This window comes from Dermatophagoides farinae, chromosome 1 (assembly GCF_024713945.1).
Source record: "Dermatophagoides farinae isolate YC_2012a chromosome 1, ASM2471394v1, whole genome shotgun sequence".
NCBI lineage: Eukaryota > Metazoa > Arthropoda > Arachnida > Sarcoptiformes > Pyroglyphidae > Dermatophagoides > Dermatophagoides farinae.
Window position 1 is genome coordinate 2,585,975 of NC_134677.1, and position 24,681 is coordinate 2,610,655.

The 24,681-nt window shown below is 28.5% G+C and overlaps 1 protein-coding gene across 3 annotated transcripts; it reads left to right on the plus strand.

Moving 5' to 3' along the window:
• Window positions 1–6,787: 6,787 nt before the first annotated feature.
• On the plus strand, window positions 6,788–22,714 carry LOC124491974 (uncharacterized). Of its 3 annotated transcripts, XM_075735456.1 has the most exons (3): window positions 6,788–7,336; window positions 8,397–9,771; window positions 18,373–22,714. In XM_075735456.1, exon 3 carries the CDS (start codon window positions 18,641–18,643, stop codon window positions 20,741–20,743), a length of 2,103 nt encoding a protein of 700 aa, XP_075591571.1. In that variant the 5' UTR covers window positions 6,788–7,336; window positions 8,397–9,771; window positions 18,373–18,640; the 3' UTR covers window positions 20,744–22,714. The 3 variants fall into 3 exon arrangements, with proteins under 3 accessions (XP_075591571.1, XP_046910674.2, XP_046910673.2); XM_047054718.2 differs by lacking the exons at window positions 6,788–7,336; window positions 8,397–9,771 and adding an exon at window positions 15,479–16,653; XM_047054717.2 differs by lacking the exons at window positions 6,788–7,336; window positions 8,397–9,771 and adding an exon at window positions 17,449–18,235.
• Window positions 22,715–24,681: the final 1,967 nt, after the last annotated feature.

The following is a 24,681-nucleotide window of genomic DNA, read 5'->3' on the forward strand; positions in this document are numbered from 1 at the left end:
ATCATCATCAACATCATCATCATTAGGATTCATTAACATTTATTTGTTACCGATATAGAATAAAAATAATATTTATTTTTTTCGACGGAAATATTGCAGCATTAATTCATGCTAAACAAACAAACATTGTGATAAACAACAAAAAAAGGGGTAGACGACAAAACAGAAACGTGGATTTTTTTTTTACCAAAAGTGTTAATTTTTTGCGCTTCTTTTATATGATCAAATAAAATTGAACTTAGAACATTTTGAATTTGATTTAAGCTATTTGATCGAAGTGCTTATTTATTTATTGCTGATGGTGTTTGGTGCCATAAACAATAACATCAACAGCAACAACAACAACAACAACAAGTGTGATTGCTTGAATGAATGTTTAAACACAACGACGACGACGATTTGTGAAGCCAATAAACTTTTGCAACTGAATATTATTTTTTTTTTCTGTTGTAAATTGTTTGTTTAGAAAAAATTCACAATTACATTTTGGTCTATTGGATTAGGATTAATGAATTACAAGCCATCAGCATCAAAATTTATTCTATTTTCTTCATTAACACACACATACACACGAAAAGGGCATCCTAAAAATAAACCATACCGCACATACAAACATAACGGTATTTGCTCCTTCGTCATTGATATCAACCAAGTTTGTAATTATCTATATAGAGACAATGACTGGCATCCAGAATGTAATATTCTCATCATCGTCATCATCATCATCATCATCATAAGCAATTTTTATTTTTGTAAACAATTTGAAAATAACGGTTCGATACGGTTATATATTCCGGCCATTACACTCGTCCGGTAATTTTATTCTGTTTTCATATATTACATGGTTATGTCATGATATGATCTTATTTTTCTGTTGTTATGTTGTTTTTTATGATATTTTTCATTATTGTTGTTGTTGTTGTTTTTCAATGATGATGATCATCATGATGATCATGTTTATTGATTCTTTCCAATCATTGTTGATGTTATTCATTTTTTTTCAAATCATCATTTTCGGTTGTTGTTTTGTGAAAATAATCCAGAGCCCATTTTTTTCCATTAGGATTGAAATTCAATTTTGTTGTTTTTTCTTTTTTTTTTTTTTTTGTTTTCCATTGATTCTCCGAAATTAGATCTTTGAAAAGAGGGTAGGTAAGATGTTTTAAGTTAAGTGATGTGAATTCAATCGACGCATTTTTTTAAAAAGACAACAAAAAAAAAGAATGTTTAACTCCATAAATTAATGCAACAAATAAAGTTCTGTTTTTTTCTTACTTTGCAAAGAAAAAAATTGAAAATATTTCATTCATTACATATACAATGAAAGAAAGAATTCCATTTAATTGTTCAATGGAGATATACCCTCTATCCATATATATTAACATAGCTAAGTATAGTGAATGAAAGTGAAAAAAAACGATTTCATTCAATCTGGATGAAATTTGAATTTTGCAATAAACTGAATTTTCTCTGTTTGTTGTTCTTAGGAAAAAAATTTTTTTGTTAACCACACACACAATAATCATTTCTTGTTATATTCATTTTTTTTTTTTGGTTATGCAATTAACAAACTTTATAACTTGAAGAAAATTCTTTGTGTGTGTGTGTGTGTGTGGTGATGGTGGTGGTGGTGGTTTTTTATCATTATATAATCTACAATTTGAATGAACAAACATTATCCTCGTGTGTGGGTGTGTGTGTGTGTGTGTGAGCATTGTTGACAAAAATGATGTAATTTATCAAGATTCTTGACAATAGTAATAATGATGATGTATATATAAGAATTTAAAAAGCAAAAAGAATCTATTGTTAGAATATATGTAGAATATGAAGAAATGAAATTGTAAGGATAGAAAAAAAAAGAGTTCATCGTATCAACATAGTTCATCATCATTATCATCATTGCAAGCTAAAAACTTGTTTTATTTAAAAGAATTTCAAATAAAGATCTTTGTCAAAAAATAAAGAGAGGAAAAAAACTTTTGGGCAATGACTCACAAGTGCAAAAAAAAATAAATAATAAAAATGACAATCATTGCAAACACTGTATCTCATTCATTAATGGAAAATTGTGAAAAAAAACGAACTAGAAATAAGAAACCAGAAAAACTTTTTTTTTGTAGACGTGACCCTCATTGATGATCCAGGCTATCATCTTTCGTCCATAGACATTGTGGTGGAATTGTACAAAAAAAAAGAATATTTGTTTACAAATCTCAGCCATTTTCATTCGAGATTCATTCAGCTGATTCATTGAAGCCAGTAAGTAAGTAAGGCCGTAGATCTTCAATCTCACAAAATGTAAATGTTTAACAAAGAATCAATCATCATTTAAAAGATGACCATTTCCATTGATTCATTTATATATTTGACTGTCTTCGATTCATGCATGCTACATACAAAAAAAACTAATCTACCATGATTGTTTTACTGTTACTGTGTGAGGTCCCCCTCCCCATTCCACTCCTTTTCATTCGAATCTTTTGATTTTTTTTTCTTTTGCCAACCAAATATAATAGTTATCAGTTTTTAGTTTGATCTTGGGAACAGTTTTTTCTTTTATTTCTTTTTTTTTGCCTTTTCCAACAACAACAACAACGATGGTTTTGTTGTTGTCGTCGTCAAGGATAATGATGATAATGATAATAAGTGGAACAGGTCGGTCACCGACCAAGTACAAGTGTTTTTTTTTTTGCTATGTTACTCCCCTTTCCCTCTTTCTTTATGTCACAAACACCATATGTTCCATTCACATTTCGTTTGAGTTTTTATTTCGTTCCAAGAAATTTTCATTGAAATCGATTTATACATAACATACATAACCCAACAAAGGTATTTCGATGTTCTCTTTGTCAGTTTAGTTTAGTTTTTTTTCTTGCTTTAAATCTCCCATCTCTTTTTTTCCCGTCGTCTTTTTTTTTCTGGAACTTTATATTAGCTTTGAAGATTACTTTTACTTTGTATGTGTATGTTATTGTTAGGATTGTGAGGTCCTAAACTTCTGAATAAAAAAAAAATTTAAAAGAAGGGAAAAAAAATTTTTAAATTAAATCACAATCAAGGACACACACACACACACACACACACACATTCTATTCAAAAATTTATGGTTTTAAATATTTTTTTGGTATATATAACCTGACAAAATTTGACTGCCGTTACGTCTTATACATCGTTTGTATATATTCAACGACATGCATATATTTACATAGCCAAAAGGGACATGATTTAAATCAATCACGCGACTAGTTGAACCAATCGACAGATCGACCGACCGACCGACCCAAATCAGACCCAAGGTAGCAAAAAAAAAAAATTGAAAAAAAAGATTTGATTTGAATGAAAATAGTAGTCAGGTAGAGGATAAATCAGGTAAAAATTCATTGAAATTATTCGAATGTTAATATGAATGTGTACATTAGCTGAACAAATCACATCATACAGTAGCCATATTATTTCGCCACACATTCTTTTGCATTCACTAGACTTTTAATTTTATCATCATTGTTCAATGTTTCTCACAAAACACGCTGTGCGTTTTGGATTTGACAACATAATGTGTTAAATGTTTTTTTCAAAAAAAAAACTAGAACATTATGAGGATGTAAAAATGATTTTTTTTCTCTATTTGCTACCACTCAAGATCAGATGATGGTTTTTTTAAAAAAAAATTGGCATTGAGAGGAAATCGCGAAAAGAAATTCGCAAATCAAAATGTTGTTGTTATTATTATTTCATGGTATATTATCGAAATGAAATCAAAAAAAAAAATCGAATCCGTTAATTATTAGTCATCATTATTGATTCGTAATCAAAACGTTTTTTTTGCTAGATTCAGGAAATCGAAATTAATTTGAAAAAAATAACAAACAAACATACGAATTAAATAGATAGATATGTGATATGAACAAAAAAAAAACAAAGGAAGTCTTACCAGGATTTTCTGTTATATCATGTCTGTGTGGATGTTGTTGCCATGGACATTTTCCATTTTCGATTTCTAGTTTATTTATTTATTCTGTTGATTTTTTTTTCGATTGATTTTCTTGTTTGTTTTTTTTTGGAATTTGACCCGTATGATAATCGTGAATCGTGTGGCATGTTTGATTGTGTGTCTGTGTGTGTGTTACTTTCCATAAAAGTTTGATATATTCGATGATATGATTTTCATATTTAATGGATGGTCATAAGAATAAGTGCATTTAATGTAGGATCTTAACATTATTTATTAGAATGAGGTTAACATTTCATGGAAAATAAGATTTTTTTTTTCGAAAAGTAAATTCGTGTTCGAAAAGTTTAAGTTTCGAGACATTTGGTCATATATTTGTTATTGTTATTATTATTATTATTGATGAATGAGAATATTCCTTTTGGCCATGAACACAACAGGTAATACAAAAAAAAATAATCATCATCATCATCATCATCTGGTCATAGGTCACTGTGTTAGTTAGGTCTTAGTGTTGTTATTGGTGTTATTTTTCCCTTGGTAAGGGGGTGTGAATTTGCGTGAGAGAAAAGTAGAAACTGACTGACTAAATAACGATATATGATCATATTCGTAGGTCGAATTTATTTTCCTTCTTCATTCTCATTCGACCTTTGCGAAAAATACACACACAGTTAATCGACTTTGCACTTCTCCCACAAATTATATTGTATGTTCAATAGACACACACAGTTGCTTGGGCCGGGTCCGTTTATTTTCAAATGAAAGAAAAAAAATCAGACTAAAGATTGAAGATAATCAATAGATGGATGGATGGATGGATGGTTTCTTTACCAAATGCTGTTTGAATGAAGGACAAATGTCCGAAAGAAGAAGAAGAAGAAAAAACTCAACAAGTTCTCAAGAACTTTTTTTTCTGACTGTTACTGATCGTTAAAAGTCTTGGTTGTTGTTGTTGTTTTTCTATTGGTCTTTCACGTTACAATATTCTAGGATTTTTCTTTCATTTTTCTTTTCTTTTTTTACTTCACAAGGTTTATGAAGGAAAAAATGACCAGCAATCGTTTAAAGTTTGTTTAAATTTTTTTTTATATTTATTTCTATACACGCACACATCACCATCACCTCGGCTCATCATTATCATTATCATCATCATCATCATCATCATTGGACTTTTGGACCTTTCTGTTGTTGTTGTTGTCTGAAGTTTTTTACGATCTTTTTTTTCTGTAAATAACGTTGTCGGTGATGGTGTTCGATGATGATGATGATCGAGAAAGAAAAAAAAAATAAAATGAAATAAGATTTTAAAGTTTTTTTTTGTTCGTTTTTTTGGCCATCACCATGGCCATCACCAAGAAAAAAACCATAACATTAAGACCAAATAATAATAATAAAAACAAACAAACAAACAAAAAAATCAATTCAATCTAAATTTCAAATAATCAATCAATCGATCATTCATGTACAATGGTCAATCGTATATATATTTAGTTTTGATGTCATAATTAGAATATTATTTATTTAAAGATTTTTGTTTTTTTCTAAAAAAATGACAAATTCCAAGGAAAAGGAAATGGACAATAACAACAACAACAACAACAACAACAACAACAAAGATATTTGTCGTTGAAATTTTGTTGTTTGTTTTGTATTTCCTATCAAAAACAATTTTTGACAAAATATTTTGTTTCAACAATAAACTTGTTGTTTGGTTACCAATTTCCTTTTTTTTATAGTTTTCTTCCATTTTACTGATTTAATACTTTCACTTGTGAATAAAAATCAAGATTTATATTTGATGGTCAGATGACTTTTGTTTGTGTGTGTGTGTGTATGTATGTGTTTGTGTGAAAAGAAAAATTTAAAAATCTTTTTCCAAAAAAAAAAAAAATCATAAATATTGTCATCAGCTGGAAGTATATGGTAGCCTACATTATGGCTGAATTACACTGGCTAGTTTTTTTTCACGATTATTTAAATGTGTACCAAAAAAAAAAAAAATACAGAAAGAAAAACCATCAAATCATCACACATTTAGAATATACAGTAACAAGAACAACAAATTTTTTTTTATTTTCAATCAATCAAAATGAGGGAGAGGTATATAGAAAAATTGAAACGATTCAGAAACACAAATACTATTTTTGGTTTAATAGAAAAAAGCATGATAATTTCAATTCAGCCATCCATGAAACCCAACCATCAACACACACACACACACACACAACCATGGTCGCTATTATTGGATAGTTGTATTGGATACTATCTTTATATCGTGTTTTGTTCAACATATGACCACGACTGATGACAAACGACAAACAACAACAACAACAACAACCACCACCACCACCACTACACAAAATAAACACTACATTAAAAAAAAAACAGTGGCAACAGGCAAGAACAACAACAACAAATAATGATTTTGAATCGTCCCAAAATCATTTTGTATATATCGAAATAGAACGAAGAGAAAAATGGTAGAGGAATGGAAATATGGAATAGGCGCACTTCATTCTCAGTATTTTTTTTTTTTATTTCAGATTCGTATTCAACATTTGAACGTAGGACCATCAAGATGAATTCATGAATTGAACATTTGTTTGATTTTTCTATGGATCAAACATACACACACACACACAATCACAATGTATTGAATATGATGATGGATAGTAAATTCTCATTGATATGTATGTGGTATATATAAGTGTGTCTGTTCAAAATACTAAAAAAAACTAGCAGCAATAATAATTGTGGAATGATGACGATTCTATTCGATGTTATTGTTATTTGTACATGTCGATGATCATTGATCATGATGATGATGATGATGCAGATGATCGTTTCGTGCCGACACTTATACGACATATATAAAAACCCAACATCATGTATTTGATCCATTGAATTTAAATAATCATCATCGTTGCATCAAGTTCGAAGAATTGTGATGTGTGTGTATATGGAGTGGTGATGATAACAAATTCATAAACATTTTTTTCACATTGTTTTAGACATTTAAAACGCATTTATTTTTGTTGTTTTTTTTTCATCAATTCTTTAATTCTAAAATAATTGTTCATTGTTCATCATCATTGGAGAAAAACCAAATAAAAATTTATTTTTCATTTTTTTTTTCAATAAATATCCGGGATATCCGATCAACAAGTGTTGGTAAACATGCATTGACAATTTGTTTTTTTTCCAATCAATTAGTTGAAATAATTTACTTATCAGCGACAATAACAATGAAAAAAAATCCCACATTTTTTTTTTGTTTGTAAAAATTTAAATTAATGCAATTTTTTGAACAAAAAAAAAACAAAAAATTCATCCATCATTCCACATCAACAAGTGAAGTGAAAAAAAAACAGAAATTGATTGGTAAGTATTTTTAATTTCTATAAATATTAAATCAATCTTTCAGATTTTTTTTTTCGGTTATCGCTTAGTCACTTTCCCTGGAAATCGGTTGCTATTAATCTTTGTTGTTTTTTGTTTTTTTTTGTTTACTTCTCTCGTAAAGAACTGGTTCATCATCACTACTGACCCGGTTCTTTTCTTTTTTTTTCTTTACAAAAAAACTTGATTTCGACTGCCATACATTTCATTTTGTGGTCGCTTTCACATATAGATCAAATGTGAAAGATAGTCGAAAAAGTTGGAAAAAAAATTCAATTAATTAATATGAAAAAAAATGTGAAGAAGAAGCAATAAATTTTCCTAAAAAAAAATCCTGGAATATATTCCATAATAACAATTTTGATTGTTTTTAATTAAAAACATATGCAATCTTGATGAATCTGTCTATTTTTAGTTGAAAATTTCCAATGAATTTATTTCTTGTGTTCAGTAGTAGTGTATATTTTATCGTTGATTTCCTATTTAGATTTTTTTTTCTTCTTTTTCCATTGATAAAGAGAATTTTATATATATTGATTCAATTGAACTTTGAAACAATTTTCAAATATTTTTTTTGTCGCATATATCTCGTATTTTTTTTTTTTTTTTTGTTTGAAATATATAGTCATAAATGGCATCATCATTCAATTGATGATTGATTCAATATGAAACACCATATAAGACGAAATACGATGACAACCTAATCAATTATGTGACACCAAAAAAAAAAAAATTTCCTAAACGTTTGTCTTTGTTGTGCATCATTTTGGTTAATCTCATTATGATTTAAATGATGAACAAAAAATTTGAGGTTTTCGACTTTAATCAATTGAATGAAAAAAATTTTCATATTTTTTTTTTTTTTGTTTGTTTGTCTAGAATGATAAACTTTTGTTGTTGTTGTTGTTGAATGATGTTTAACGATAAAAAATGATGATGAGATTATTATTATAAACAAATTATTATTGAAATCATAATTTAGAGAAGTTTTGATGGTGAAACCTAAATGATTTTTTCATTATTATTATTATTATCATCACAGATAGATTCAGGACATTCATCGATCGTTACCGGCATAAACAAATCAACAATTTACATTTGGAAAAAAGATAGAAAATTTCATCAAAAAACACATGCAACATAAACCGCAAACAACAGAAACATTGAAAACGTCAGCAAAAAAAATTGTTTATGTATGATGCGTCTAGACAATTTTTATATAAAAATCATCATCACCATTCAATTTGTATGAATCTAAATCTGATCACATCCATATTTGAACGAACGAAACAAAGAAACTTGACTGATTGATCCAAAAGTGACCACCACTACCACCACCATTATCATACGCAAGCGATTCATTTACTGTGATTATCAACTTTTAATTTTCGTCAAAGATTCATTATATTGTTATTCACATGACAAGTTTTAATTTTATTTTTTATTTTACTACATCCGGTGAATCAATCAATCATCTCTTAAAGATACAAATCCATCCATCCATAATTAATTATTTATAACGATAACGATTTCATCCAAAAATTGAAACCAAAACCACCGTTTTTTTGCGATATTATAATGGTCAACTATTTTTTTTTTTTTTTTGATAAAATCATCATCATCATTATGATTAGAATTAAATTAAATTATTTTTCACAGGACACAAACACAACCATCGCCTCAACCGTTGAACACTGAAAACTGTGATCCAAATTTTGTTTTCATTCATTCAAACCTTTTTTATATATATCACCATCATCATCATTTATACAGACTTTTGTTCTTTCATAATGACTGATGATTGATCCATCATAATATTAGATGTAAGATTTTTCATTCAAACTACGATTTCCTTTTTCATTTCATTCACCATAATTATCATTATTTTATTTGTGAATCAAATACAAATAATAAACAAAATCTAATTTTTCATTAATGACGAACCAAATGAGAAAAAAAAAAATTTGATCATCATCATTTGCAATCAACACAACAACAATAATGATGATGTTGTTGTTGTCAACGACAATCATCATCATCATCATCAAAATCTGATCATTATTTTATAAACAAAATCATCAAATCTATATTTATCTACAAAACAATTTTGATTTTCCACTTTTAGATCAAAGATATCAAAGATTGAGAGCAAAAGATTTAATCATTAAGAAAGAGATTAAATTTTCAAATACAAACAACAAAACAGACAAATTGTAAAGGCACGAATTTAATTATTTACAATTACAAAGTGGAATGAGAAACAGATGAAACAAAAAATGTCCACTACAGCATTGTCATTGTCGACAATCTATGATTTTGGTATCGAAAATCATCAACAACAGAAACAACAACATCATAATCATCATCCATCATCAACCAGTAATAACAATAATAAACGTGGGCTAGCTAGTTTTCGGGTGAGTCTCTTTTTTTCATTTTTTTATATATATATAAATATATTCTATTATCATTGTGTCATAGAATTTGTTTGTATTGACTGACTGACCAAATATGGTCGACATTACAAACATTTTTTATTCATTTAGAAATTTTAAATTTCATTGTCCATTTTTAATTATTAATTATGATGATGATGATGATTGACATTCGATTATTGCAAACATTTTTGTCACCAAATTTTTTCAATTGTTTTTTATTTATGGAATCCACTTCCCTATCTATTTTGTTTATGTGTGTGTTCACACGTTATTTTGTCTCAAAATGAAAACGTGTATTATAAAAAAAGAACAAAATTTCACCATGTTATTTTAGTTTCTTCATCTTCATATCCGCGTCTGAAACATTTGAAATGTTTTTTTTTTTGTTTCATTTCTTGTTTCTTGCCTCAAAAATGAAAACGTGTATTTTATCGTCGTGCTTGCTGTTGTTGTTGTTGTTGTTGTTGTTGCTGCTGCTGTTATTATTATTATTGTAGCATATTTAAAAATTCAAGGTTCACCTTGAATTGTGAATTGAATGAACGAGAAAAAAAAAGGAAAAGAAACAAAAAATAAAATGAAAAAAAAAACTAAATGACGACAATAACAATCGGGAAGAAGAAAAAAAAATCGCACACACACACACGAATGGAACGAATGGCACGAACAGAACACACACACACACAGAGAGTTGTTGGATTGAATTCAACAACAAAATCCAAATTTATGATTTACAATTCTTTTTCTTTTTCTTCTTCATCTTTATTTGAAATGAAACGGGTTGTTTGATGCCGACGCGTCATTCATTATCACCATCATTATCATCATCATAATTATTATTATTATTGTTGTTGTTGTTGTTGTTGTTGCTGTTGTTGTTGCTAATTATATTGCATTGATGAAAATCAACGTGTATAAGGTTCCTGGAACGATTTTTTTTGCAGATATATTAAATTTAAGTTCATCAAGCTATGAATCAATCATTTTAATCATTCATTCATTTGTCTTGATCCTTGGTTGAATCATCATCACCATCATTATCCGAAAATTATCAATTATTTCAATCTTTATGAATTGTTTTACGATGATGATGATGGTGATGAATATAATCTTTGTATTTTTATTTCTTTCTTTTTTCATTCATTTGAATTTATTTTAGCTGGAACGAAGGAAGCTTTTTCGGTTATTTTTTCTTCATCTTCTTCTTCTTCTTTTCTTTTGTCATTTTTCATTTTACATATTTTTCAAGATATTTCTATCAAATTTATAATGAGTTTTTTTTATTTTTTTTTATTTTTTTGCTTCAATCTTCATCTCTTTATCAGCTGTTGATGATGATGGTGAATATTTAGCCTCGATCATGATGATGATAGTGGTGATGGTTGTGATGAACTATTCAACAAGAGATGATAATCTAAAAATTGAACAAAAATCTATCTTTAGACATTCTTTTTTTTTCTTTCCAGAAAAAAAACCATCCATTTTGTGGGTAGATTTTTGATACGAAATATAGAAACTTGAAACTTGAAAGAAAATGAAACAAACACAAAATAAAATTAAATGAAAACAAAATGACAAAGATCTTTCCTGTTGATTACCATTTGGATTCGGTTCAGTTCTGGTGAATTTTCATCATCATCATCATCATCATCATGATCATAATCTAAGATGAATATCCAAATATAAATTCAGGCAACATCCATCGTCATGATCGTATTTTTTTCAAAAAAAACCATGTTTCGAGGATTTTCTACGTTTTTTTTTAAAAAATTTTCATTTTACTAAACATCCGCCGAAGTCAATAACTTTATTTTTGTTCATTCTTCATTCATCTACATTGCTTCAAGAAAACTTTGACATCGAAAATTGGTTTTTTTTTCAATCGATCCATGTTTTTTTTACATGGATAATTCATTTGCATTGACACATTCATTCAATCATTCATATGTAGACAAAGAGAAAGATTGACCTTCTGAAAAGAAAGAAAGAAAAAAAAACATTTAGTAGAATGAATGATAAAGAAAAAATCCCTGAATCCGTTTATTTACCTCATTTATTGTCGTTTTCACACTAAAATATTGATGGCTTTTAATTGAAAAAAAAATTTTCTTGAATTTTTAATACTTTGACTTTTTTTTCACGCGTGTTTTTGTTCGTTTCAAGTTCATCATCATCATCATCATCATCATCATCATCATCATCATCATCATCATCATCATCATCATAGTCATCGTCATTTTCATTCATAGATCAATAATGTTCCGCCATGATGACGATGATGATGATGGTGATGGTCAATGAGAAAAAAAATGAGGTGAAATGAAAATAAAATAAAAAAAAACATTGTCAATGTTTCCGAAAGGAAACAACATTGTAATATTGATCATCAATGTTATTTATTATTGTGCAATGATAATAAATAACCACAAACAAGAAAAAAAACAGCCAAGTTCCATTTGTTGTTGTTGTTTTTATTGTTTACGTGTCCATGTCCATGTCCATGTTCATGTTGTTAATCCAAGTCTAACAAGTTTCAAGTTTTCTTATGATCCCCACCATTGTTTGTATACAAGAATGAATACAAGGATATTTTTTTCCGTTTTTTTTTCATAATCCGATTTTTCTCTGTTTTTTTTCAACATAATCTAAATTCTTTTCTGAATATAAATACCGGCAACGTAAAACAACGCCCTTGTTTCGTTCAAAAAAAAAAACTATTTCATTGATCATCATCTCATTTATTAAAGATGAAAAATTGACAATGATTTCAGATATCAGATATTAACGATTCCATTCTTTTCTGTGATTAAATTTATCAGTATATACAAGTGTTTGCTAGTTATTTTTTATTCACTAAATTGATCTCTATAAACTGAATGATCTGTCATTAGGCCATTCGTGTGACTGTGTTGTCGTTGTTGATGATGATGATGATGGTGATGATGATAGTAGATAATAATAGAAAACGATCCAAAACAAGCTACTACTAGTTTTTTCTTGTTTTACTTGAATTATAATTTTTTTTATTTCTTTTTAAAATAAAACACATACACACATACACACACATACACAAGTTTTTTGTTATATAAATGTGATGATGATGATGAGGATGAACTCTTTCTTTCTTTTTTTTCAATTCATTTAACCAAAAAAAAAAATTTTTTATTTCAAAATAGAACAAGTGAATCATTGTGAAAAAAAAAATATTGTGGTTACAACCCAAAAAATTTGAGCAAGTAAAATAGTGATGATCATAGTCACTTATTTTTAATCGATCAATTGATCAAATTCATTTGTATTCGATTTGAGTGAGAAAACTTTTCAGAAATATTTCTTTTCATGAAGAAAAAAAAATTTTCAATTTGATTTTTTTTTCTTCTAAAATTTTGCCCATCTTTATATCATGTACCACCGGCATTGATCATCATGATGTTATTTATAAAATGATGAAAAACAAAACAATAACAATAAGATAAGGAGAGAGAGAGAGAGAGAGAAAGAGAGAAAAAACAAAAGAAATTAATGTTTTGAAGGCTATCATTTTTGTGATCTTATTCTCTCTCTCTCTTTCTCACCATTATAACTCTCACCTGTCTTTGTATTTGATTGTTTTATTCTTTTATTCTGAGATTGAAAACCATCATCATCATCATTTTACATGGAATTTCTAAACTGGCTGTGTAATCATTTTTTAAACCAAAATTCAATTCATTTCATTGTTTGAAACAAGAAGAAAAAATTATTATTATTCACCTGCTGCGTGTATTTTTTTCTAGTTATTCTTAAAAATATTCTAGAAAAATGAATCATTGAAAAACAAAAAAAAAACAGAAAAAAAACACCAGGCACAAAAAGGCATGGCATATCAATATTATCATTATTATTGTTATTATTATCAGAAGATAATTCAGTCTATATCAGATAGTGTATGTGTGTGTGTGTGTGATACCTGTTGCTTTCATTCAAAACTTTCATTCATATTCATATATACAATTGTGCTATTGCACACTTGTTGCATTTTCTTGTTGATTGATCGATGTCGATGATGACCGTTATTGTTTTGGCTATAAAGACAACCTGTGTGTCTGGTTACCTGGTACACATACACATACACACACACTCTCTCTCTCTCTCTCTCTCTCTCACACACAGTCTTTTTTTTATCCATTCATGATGATAATAAGAGAAAGAGCACTCTCACCCTCTTTAAGTCAGAAATTTTTTTTTCTTCTAGATTTTTTCTTTGCTTTGTGATGATGATAAGGTTACCTTTCCAGTTATTTAATGTTGTTGTTGTCGTTACTGATGGAACTAAAAGTTGAGTTAACCTAACCAACCCGTGTCTACATTTCAGGTGTTTGTATGATGAGTAAGAGAGAGAGAGAGAGAAAAGGAAAAACAAGAGTGTAACCACCAACATACACACACACAGGTTGAACAGGTTGAGCTAGATTCATTCGACCAACAAAAACAACGACAACATCATGGTATCTTTTTTTCAACTTCATCATCATCATCATCATTCTCTCCAAAATGAATTTCGTTCATCATACACACACAGGTTTTATTTTTTTTTCTAGCACAACCTGATCTATTTTTGGGTATCACTAAAAATAATAATGATGATGAACGACAAAAAAAAATCCCTTGAAAAAGTTAGCTAGGCAAAACTTAAGCGTGTTAATTTTTCTTGTTTGTTTTTTTTTCGTTTGTTTGAATACACAAAACATAACAATATGATGAACAACTTGTTGCTGTCACATGAATTTTATTGTTGTTGTTCAAATCATCATCATCATGTTGTTTATTATTATTATTAATTAACTAAAAATTCGAGCATAAAATTGATATAAAGCCAATGCGAATAGAGAGATAAAAATATGTGTGTGTGTGTGTGTGCAAGTCATGTGTGATAGATGTGAGGAATTCTATTTTTTTAAGTTGTAAAATAAAAAAAAAAATTGATGGAAGAAAAAACTATGCCATCTCATCATTTCATCTTATTTCATTTCATTCACACACACACACACACACACACACATGGGGCTGAGATGTCGTGGTGATGATGGTATACCAATAAACCAATTTTTATTTTCAATTGGATCGTTTCATCTTTGAAATATATTCATTTCAGTCAATTATATGTGTGTGTGTATAAGTACTCTTTGTAAGATTTCGTCTATCAAATTCATCTCTTATCATGACACACACAGAAACCAAGTTCTTGTGATATCATCATCATACATAATACGCACACACATATACAGTTAATGAACTGAATTTGAATTTTTTTAAAATGAAATCTAAATCAAAAATTTTATATTTAAATTGAATCCAGTTTTTTTTCATTTGGTAGTGGTGGTGGTGGTGGTAGTAGAGATGTCATACAAATGGCCTGATCGAGGCTATTCTCTTTTCTTTACTTTTTTTTTGCTTTCATTTTGTTTATTTATTCTGATTCGTTTTCTCTTTTTAAAATTTTTGTTTTGTTTTTTTTTTCGTTTCGTTTTTGGTTTCTCTCGCTCTGTAATTTGGTTGGTTTTTAAGAGTGAATTCATTGTTGGGTTTCAGGAGAAAAAAAAATCTATGAGAGAGAGATGAATGAATCAAAATGAGAACGAATAGCGTAGCAAAATAGATAGAGACTACTCACACACACACAAACACATCAACCAACCAAAACACCAGTTAAGATGTGATTCATCATTTGGAGACATCTCATCATTTTGAAGAAATATTCAATGGTTCTATCTATCTATCTATCCATTCATCTATCCATCCATTCATCCATCCATCCATCCATGGACATTGATGATAAGACTTGATTTCTATTTTTGTTGTTTTCCATACACACATTGAGTTAGTGTTTTCCTTTCGAATATACGTTTCTTCGTTTGTTGTTGTAGTTGTACAAAAACCATACATTGTGTTTTTGTTGTTGTATTCAATTATTTTGGACATCATTTCATCAATTACATCGGTCTACATTTATAATAAGAACTTTTTTTTATGAATATTATTTGATTAACCAAAAAAAAGAAGAAAATTTCATTGTTTTGTTTTGTTGTGTTTATCGATGTTTGATTGATTTTGAACGGAATATGAATCATTTTTTTCTGTTCAAGATCAACATATATATGATGATGATCGTCATCAATGACGATGATCATATATAAAAAAAAATCTATTCGATGCCATCATTTTGCTATTTTTATGTGTTTAATGTGTGTGTAATGTTTCTCTATGTGTCTCTCTCATTCAGTCACTTTTTCCAAATTTTGATTTTCATCTTCTCTTTCTCTCTCTTTCATTCTCGCTCTCTCATTGTCTCACTTTTTTTTCCATTTGATGATGACGAATGAAGTTTATAATATGACTGTGTGTTGATCCAATTTTGATCATATCATGTGTTGTATGAGAGTGAATTTGGCCACCACTAGTTTTCACATTTAGTGCTTGAAGCCAAAAAAAAAGCTGACCAAATTCAATACGAAAACAGCCACAGCCGGCATTTATTATTCATCAATCGTTCAATCAAAATATACATTCAACATTTTTATTTTTGTGTTTTCTTTTTTTTACAACAACAACGACAATTCTTCGTTTCTAGTTCGATTTTTGCAATCAACCAATGATGTAGATATACAAAATTGATTGAATATTCAGAAGAGAAAAAAAAACGATTGACATTTTTTTGTTTGTTTGTCTTTCATCATCAGAATCTATCATCATCATCATCATGATAGTACCTAGTCTATAGTGATAAATTTTTTTTTTGTAGAGAGAGGTTCGAATCCTAATATTATAATTGAATCTTGTCAATTAAATTAAACAATTATTACAATTGAATTAAACTTAAAGGTAAGTTTTCATCATCATCATACCTTTGCAAAACATAACATATAGCAGTACCTGCCAATACAAATCAGATATTTCATCATCGACTGGGCTTATGCAGAGTAGAAAAGGGTAGAGAAATGAATTTAACTCTTTCCATCTACAGATCAGAGTTTTTTTTTGGTATGTGTGCGTGTGTGTGTGTGTGTGTATTCATGTCTCGATCGACAAATGATAATGATGAAAAAAAAACTAAACAAAACGAATTTCATCATCGATTTATTATTCTGTCGTCACAAAAAGTTTTCTTTGTCGTTTTTTTTTCTTTCATTTTTTTCGGTGTTGTTGTTGTCGTTGTCGTTGTTTTTGTTGGTAGATATTCATTTCATCATCAAATTTTTTTCTTTTTTTTTTTTTTTTTTTTGTTTATCTTTTCAATTTATTTAATATATACACACTGGTGTTTGATGGTAGTATTTTTCTAGTTTTTTTTTTTTTTTTTTGGTGCAAAAACCAAAATCATCGTAAAAAAGTTGTGTAGATTTTTTTTTGTTTTGTTTTGTTTTGTTTTGCTGGTAGTTATCATCATCATCACCATTCTGTTTTTGTTTAGCTTTAGTTTTGCCGTCTGCATTTTTTTTCTTTAGCTGTCTGTTTTTCTTTTGGTGTATGTGTGTGTGTGTGTGTGTGTGTGTGTTTGACTTGCATCGTCGCCTACCAACATATATCAAAAAAAAAAAAAAAAAAAAAAAAAAAAAAAAAAAAAAAAAGATACACGCACACCATACAAATAAAAACCAACCAACGAATCAACCAGTCATACAGGCAAATGTACCACGCACTTTTTTTTTGTTTGTCTGCTAATATTCAATGGTATATGTATATGCAGTGGTTGTTCATCAACATCTCGACGATGATGATGATGATGATGATCGTTTGAGAAGTATAAATATAAGCGTTTTTTAATCATTTTTATTCCATGTGTTTTTTTCTTTTACTATAATGTGTATATTCAAGTGTTGTTTTTGTATTATAATTCAAAAAAATAAAATAAAATGAAAATTATTTTCTGAATAATTGGAACTTGAAAATTTTCTTCTTGTTTCACGTGATTTCCATTTATAATTCCATCTTCAGATCTCTGTTTGGATTTTGGTCCCGTTTTATATGAATTATTATTATTATTCAACCAATTTATATCCATTTTTTCAGTGTTTCATATGCATTTCATCATCATCATTGATTTTGATTGATAATGCACAAAAAATTCCATTCATATGAGACAACCCTGTTGAAAATTATATTCTCTATGATGAAAATCGAATGAAGAATTTGATTCAAAACAAGAATTATTTTTCCCAATACAATATATTCTATCCGTGATCGAAAGTATTTTTCGACAGAAAAATTGTATTCTCATCCTTGACGTCTGTGTCTGTGTCTGTGTGTTTAATATTATTATTATATGTGCAAAAAAGAAAGACAAAATATAATAATAAATATAAATATAATATAAACGATGAACAAAATGCAAGCTTATCTCAATTCAACATTGATTTGTTTGATACATAATTCACAATTGTTTTCACAATTCGCCACAGTAGCGGTAAATAATGTTGATGTTGATGATGATAATGATAAAAGTTTTTCAGTTTGTTTGTTTTTCCAATATACTTTTTTATTATTAATATAATGATTATTAAATCAATGTTTTTTTTTCTCTCTCATTTTTTTTCCTTACAGAATTCAAGTGGCTCGACCATTACTAATACAACAACAACAACTACTACCAATAATAATAATAATAATTCACAAATTATCGGTATGCCAACATCATCATTGTCAGCTGGTGACATTGTATCGATTGTTCAACAGCAGCAGCAGCAGCAACAACATCATCATCATCATTCACAACCATCGCATTCAATTAACAATATTGGTAAAACAATAAACACAACAAATAATACACAAAAATTATCAACTGGACGTATGACAGCAACAGCAACAACGAATGGTGGATTATTTTCATCATCATCATCATCATCATAATAATAATCAACAACAATTAAATAATAATAAAATGTCCGGCGGAATTCGTCGTTCGGTTAGCAGTAGCAACAGTTCAACTGCAACTGCTACAACACAATCAACAATAACGACAAATAATCACCATAATCATCACCAACATCAACATCATAATCATTCAACAATAAATAATAATTTGGCTGGTCGTAATAATAATATGATATCAACATCATCATCATTATCATCTTCCAAAAATGTGAATACTCAATCTATACCATCATCAACAGCAACATCGATAACCAATCATTATACGAAAAATACGATTAATAATAATGGATCAGGACATAATCATCAAAATCATAATCATAAATCTTCATCTGATCCACATAAAAAATTGGATCGAAGTTATAGTGAACCAGCTGAAAAACAAAAACAACAAAATATTTCATCATCATCGCAACAGCAACAGCAGCAACAACAACAACAACAACAACAGCAAACATCATCACGTTATAAAACCGAATTATGTCGAAGTTTTGCTGAAGTTGGTCATTGCAAATATGGTGATAAATGTCAATTTGCACATGGTGATGAAGAATTACGTACGATTACAAGACATCCAAAATTTAAGACAGAAAATTGTAAAAGTTTTCATTCAACTGGATTCTGTCCATATGGTCCAAGATGTCATTTCATTCATAATAGTGATGAATCAAAGAAAAGTTTAACACAGATACCATCGTCTATTGGTTCGAATTCACGTTTGTTTGATCCATTACCGATTGGAAATATGATTGCCAATCATCATCAATTGGTTCAATCACAGTCAAGTGGACCAAGTATTGGCCTTTCATTGATTTCGAATCAATTACCACCATTCGGTTCGAATAATACAAATGCAAATCTTGTAAGACCAAAAGCATTATCATTGGGTAGCTATAGCCTTGGATCATCTGGAGAAATATCATCACCAAGTAGCCAAAGTGGTAGCCCAACATCATTGAATAGTTTTTTCAGTGAAGAAACTGCATTTGCATTGAATTCAATGCATGGAATGCATTCAAACTCAAGAATGTCTTCATCGAACAACAACAATTATTCAACGATTAGCTCAAAAACATTCTCATTTTCACCAGATAGTGCTTTCGAAGCTTTTAATCCAAACAATAATAACCACCACCATCAACAGCAACAAAATGTGACCACCAATGCTAATGCCAATTTAAATTTTGTAAATGGAAACGGTAGCCATCAGAAAACATCATCAATATTAATTGGTACTAATAATAATGATCATAATGGATGTAATTCAAATTTCTCTTCACCTGAACCAATTGTTAATCGTACTATCAACAATAATATTGCCATTGATCAAACAACGAATAGTGTCATTTCACAATTGTTTGGTTCCGGTTCTTGTGGATCAAGTCCAACATCATTTGATCAGCCATTAGTTTCATTTGATGAAATGATTGGAATGGCATCATTTAATGATCATATTAATGAACATTGCTATCAAAAATCATCGATTCCGATTGGATGCCCACAGCAACAACAACAACAACAACAACATCATATGTTAATCTATCCATCATCACCCGAATCTCCTGTCGATAGTGTTGCTTCGGAAATTGAAGCCTTAAAATTGGGGGAACATCTACCACCACCCTTATTATCATCACAACCACCGCAAAAACAGCAACCACAACTACCACCACCACCACCACCACTAGCATCATCATTGATGACGTCAATCGATTTCAGTCCCATATCGAGTTCATTTTCGACAACATCTTCAATGTCTACAATGTCATCATCATCTTCATCATTGAATTCATCACCACCAAATAGCAGTGGTTATAATAATGGCCATGGTTCATTTGACAAATTTACATTCTTTACGAATGGTTTAACTGGTACATCAACACAACAATCATCGATTACATTAAATAATCATCATCAACAACAACATCAAACTTCGGACGTCATCTGTGGCAATGGTGGTGGTTGTGGTTCGACTAACATTCCTCGTTTACCGACTTTCACCAAGATTGTATCTGCCACTAATAGTAATATTGGCCAATTATAATTACCATTCACATAATTATATAATTGGAACGAATACATTGATAAAACAAAAACAAAACGATTCTCTCTAACACCAAAGTATCATCATCTTGAAAGAATTTCAATTATCATCAAAATATCTCGATATAAAATAACGTCATTGGTAATTTTTCATTACATAATTTTTTTCTACAATGGTCGATTACCTGGCCATCTTTTTCTCATTCATAATCATTATTATTATTATTATTTGGAAATGAAAAATCATTCATCATCATCATTATCATTTTTCTTCTGCTGACACAATCATCCAATCCATTGTGTCATACAACGGATACACACCAATCCTTGGGGTCCAAAGTAATGTGTGTGTGTGTGTGGTTTGTTCTATCTATCATCCATCCATTATATATTATTCAATCATCGATCATCATTGAAAAAAAGGAAATATTTCGATTAATGACTGATGAATTGTTGTTTTTTCCTTTGTCAACGAAAAAAAAACACGTAGTTGTGTGTGTATGTGTGTGTGTGAAAAATCTCATCGATAAGGAATGAAAATGAAAAACTTCTTTTTTTTCCTTTCTCAATCCTGAATTTATACATGTGTAATTCATATATCACGAATTTGTAATTTTTTTTCTCTTTCTCAGACTCTTTCGTATTTATTATTATCGAATCAAATTCTTGATTCATTTCTATTCTCCGCTCTCTTTTTTTTCCATTGAAAAAAAAATATTTGCCTTGATTATTTCCGATATAATCATATATATTTTTTTTCTTGTTTCCATTCTGGCTATTTTTTCTTACTAAAATATCAGTGTTATCATTTGTTTGTTATTGATGTTCGATGTGTGTGTGTGTGTGTGTATGCTTGTTTGTTATCAATCGTTTGGAGATTTGCTTGTTGTGATTGATTGATTTTGATCGATCGGATTAATTGACGCATTACTTATTATTATATACACAAATTACCATAGGTGATCTTGATTTTCATCAATTTCTACATTTTCAATTCATTCACATTGATGATTTTTGGTGAAACGGAATTTTTTCAGAGCAAAAAAAAATTTAAAATTTCTTTTCATTCTGTGAATTGATGATAAATCTCTTTTTTTTTAATTTGGAATCTCTCAACTTTCTTTTTTCTGTGTCTCAATTTGTTTTTCTTTTCTTTTTTTTGTTCTTGCTTTATCATTTTCACACCCATCACACACCCATACACACACATAATATTAATCCATTACACACATTTATTATTATCACATTTTTTTTCTCTCTCATTTTAATTTATAAATTCACACACACACGAAATCTTATTTATATAATATAACAAAAAATGATGCAAATATCCACACACACACACACACACACACACCGATGGCCCATTAAACACTCACAATATATATTTATATTATTATCAATTGAACAAAAAAAAAAAAAAAAACAAACGAAAAGAATTTATTACCAAACAAACACACCTACAAATGTTATTGATACACTGATTATGTGAAAAAAAAATTTATGAACAAAAATAAACACTACACATTTTTAAATTTGTAATATTGATTCACACACACACACACACGATGAACAAAAAAAAACGCATACAGAATAATATCATCTGGCTCATCATCATCATCATCAACATGACACAGTGATCGCATTAAAAGTCAATGAAAAAAAAGAATTTCTTTTTGTTTGTTTTTTTTTTGGATGATTTTCTTTTTTTTATATATATATATAATCACACATTATTTTTACTTGAAGATGATGATGGAAAAAACTTGAACTTTTTTTTTTGTTAAACATTCTCTCTTTCACTCTCAATGTGTATGTATGTGTGTATTGAGATTAACTTTATTGATTGATTAATGATTTGATTTTTTTTTTGATTGATTGATTAATTCATTGAATGATTATTATTATTATTATTATTATTGATTATTATTGATTATTTCATGAAACAATTAAATTTTTTAATATAAAAAAACCCACTGTCTTTATCTTGTTTTCTAAATTTGGTTATGTAACCAAAAAAAAAAAAAAAAAAAAAATCAACCATTCTCTCCATCAAATCAAATTGTAATTTATTTGGGTGGTTACAACGACGGAATCCGAAATATTTTCAATTCAAAAAAAAAACTGAAAATGATTATGAAACAAAAAAAAAGTGTAAAAAATTATCTCAATCTGTGTGTGTGTGTGAATGTGTGTGTCATAAATCATCAATCAATCAATCAAAGCTGATGCTGATAATAATAATTCACCGAAAAAAAATTGATAATGCTAATTGATGGATCCTAATTATCATTCGTTTGCTAATATTTTAAAGTGTCTGACATGACATCATCTTCATTGTCAATTGGTCGACTTCGAATTTGATCTCTCTCTCTCCATATGCTTTGAATTTGGTCTATTGATCTATTTTTAAATCCCCTCATCAAAGTTTGCTGCATCGCCCCCATCCACACACACACACACATCACAAGACCAGGATCAACTTGTTTTATTTTCTTTTTATATTTATGGTTGAAATTTTTTTTTTCTTCACTTCTATTTTCGGATGATTGAAAATAAAATGGTGTATTTTTTTCTCTGCTTCTTTCATATTTCAATTGATGAATTCTTTTTTTTTTTGTTGTTGTATAATTTTCGTTCAATCCATATCCGAGTTAGAAAGATTGAGAGTTGAATTTTTTCATCTTGTTTCAGATAAATTTTCTTTTTGATTTTTGATTTTTTTTTTTGGATAAAAATATCTGGTATGAATGTGGTAAAGAAGAAGAAGAAGAAGAAGAAAAGAAACCACATGATCACATCCAAAGTATGGAATTTTTTTTTCAATTCAAAGAATTGAATTAATTTAAACTCAATATATATGTATTTTTTTCCGCTAATAAATCCAAAATGGACGGTTAAATCGGTTTCTGGCCTCGTTATATATATAATGATGACGATAATGAGAACAAAAAACAAAAAAAAAGATAAAAGAAAAAACCTTAATCAAATATATTTCTGGATAACCAATGATCGATGATTGATCGAATCGGTTTTTTTTTGCATCTTGGTTGATCATTAACATTTAATCGATAGCCAAATTAAACAAGAGAAAAAAAAATTATAGATATGGTTTATATATAAATAAACATTGAAGGTGGGATGAAAATCATTTTTTTTTAAAAACCATTTAGATACTACTAAAATAGTGGAAAAAAAATGAAAAATTTTAATTCAATTCGAATCTGATTCCAACATGTGTCAACTACAAGTTTGATTATACAGTTGTTGTGTAATGGTAAAATATTATTATTATTATTCACTACCGTTATATGGCTTTACTGGTATATGGTATTTTTTTTTGTCTAGTTTGTCTCTGGTTTCCAATGAGAAGATATTAATTTTGACAATAAATATATGTGTTTTGTGTGTGTGTGTGTGTTTATAATATACAGAAAAAAACAACAAAATTATGCCAGAAAAATGAGAGAGAGCGAAAAAGGAAAAAACATAATCCATCATAAAACATAAAACCAGCTAAATATGGTTAAGATAAATATCATATAATATGATTGGAAAAAAAATTGATGAAAAAGATTTCCTTGTTTTTGTTGTCAACCGTATTTTTTTGTTTTGTTTTGTTTTTATTGTTGCTGTTGTTGTTGTTGTTGTTGTTGTGTACGTGTGTGTATTATTGATCTTTGCCCAATCATAGAAACATAGAACCATACACACATTGTGATAATGTGATTACTTGTTGATTTGATAAATTTATTTTTTTTTCGAATTGAATTATTATTGAAAAATAAAATTGAATGATAATAATTGAAAATTAATATAAAAAATTCAAATGATTGAATTGATGATATGTTTATAATCATTAATTTTTTCATCATTTTTTTTTTGCTGCCCATTTCATTAGCTAAATGCCACGACGATGATGACGATGATGATGATGAT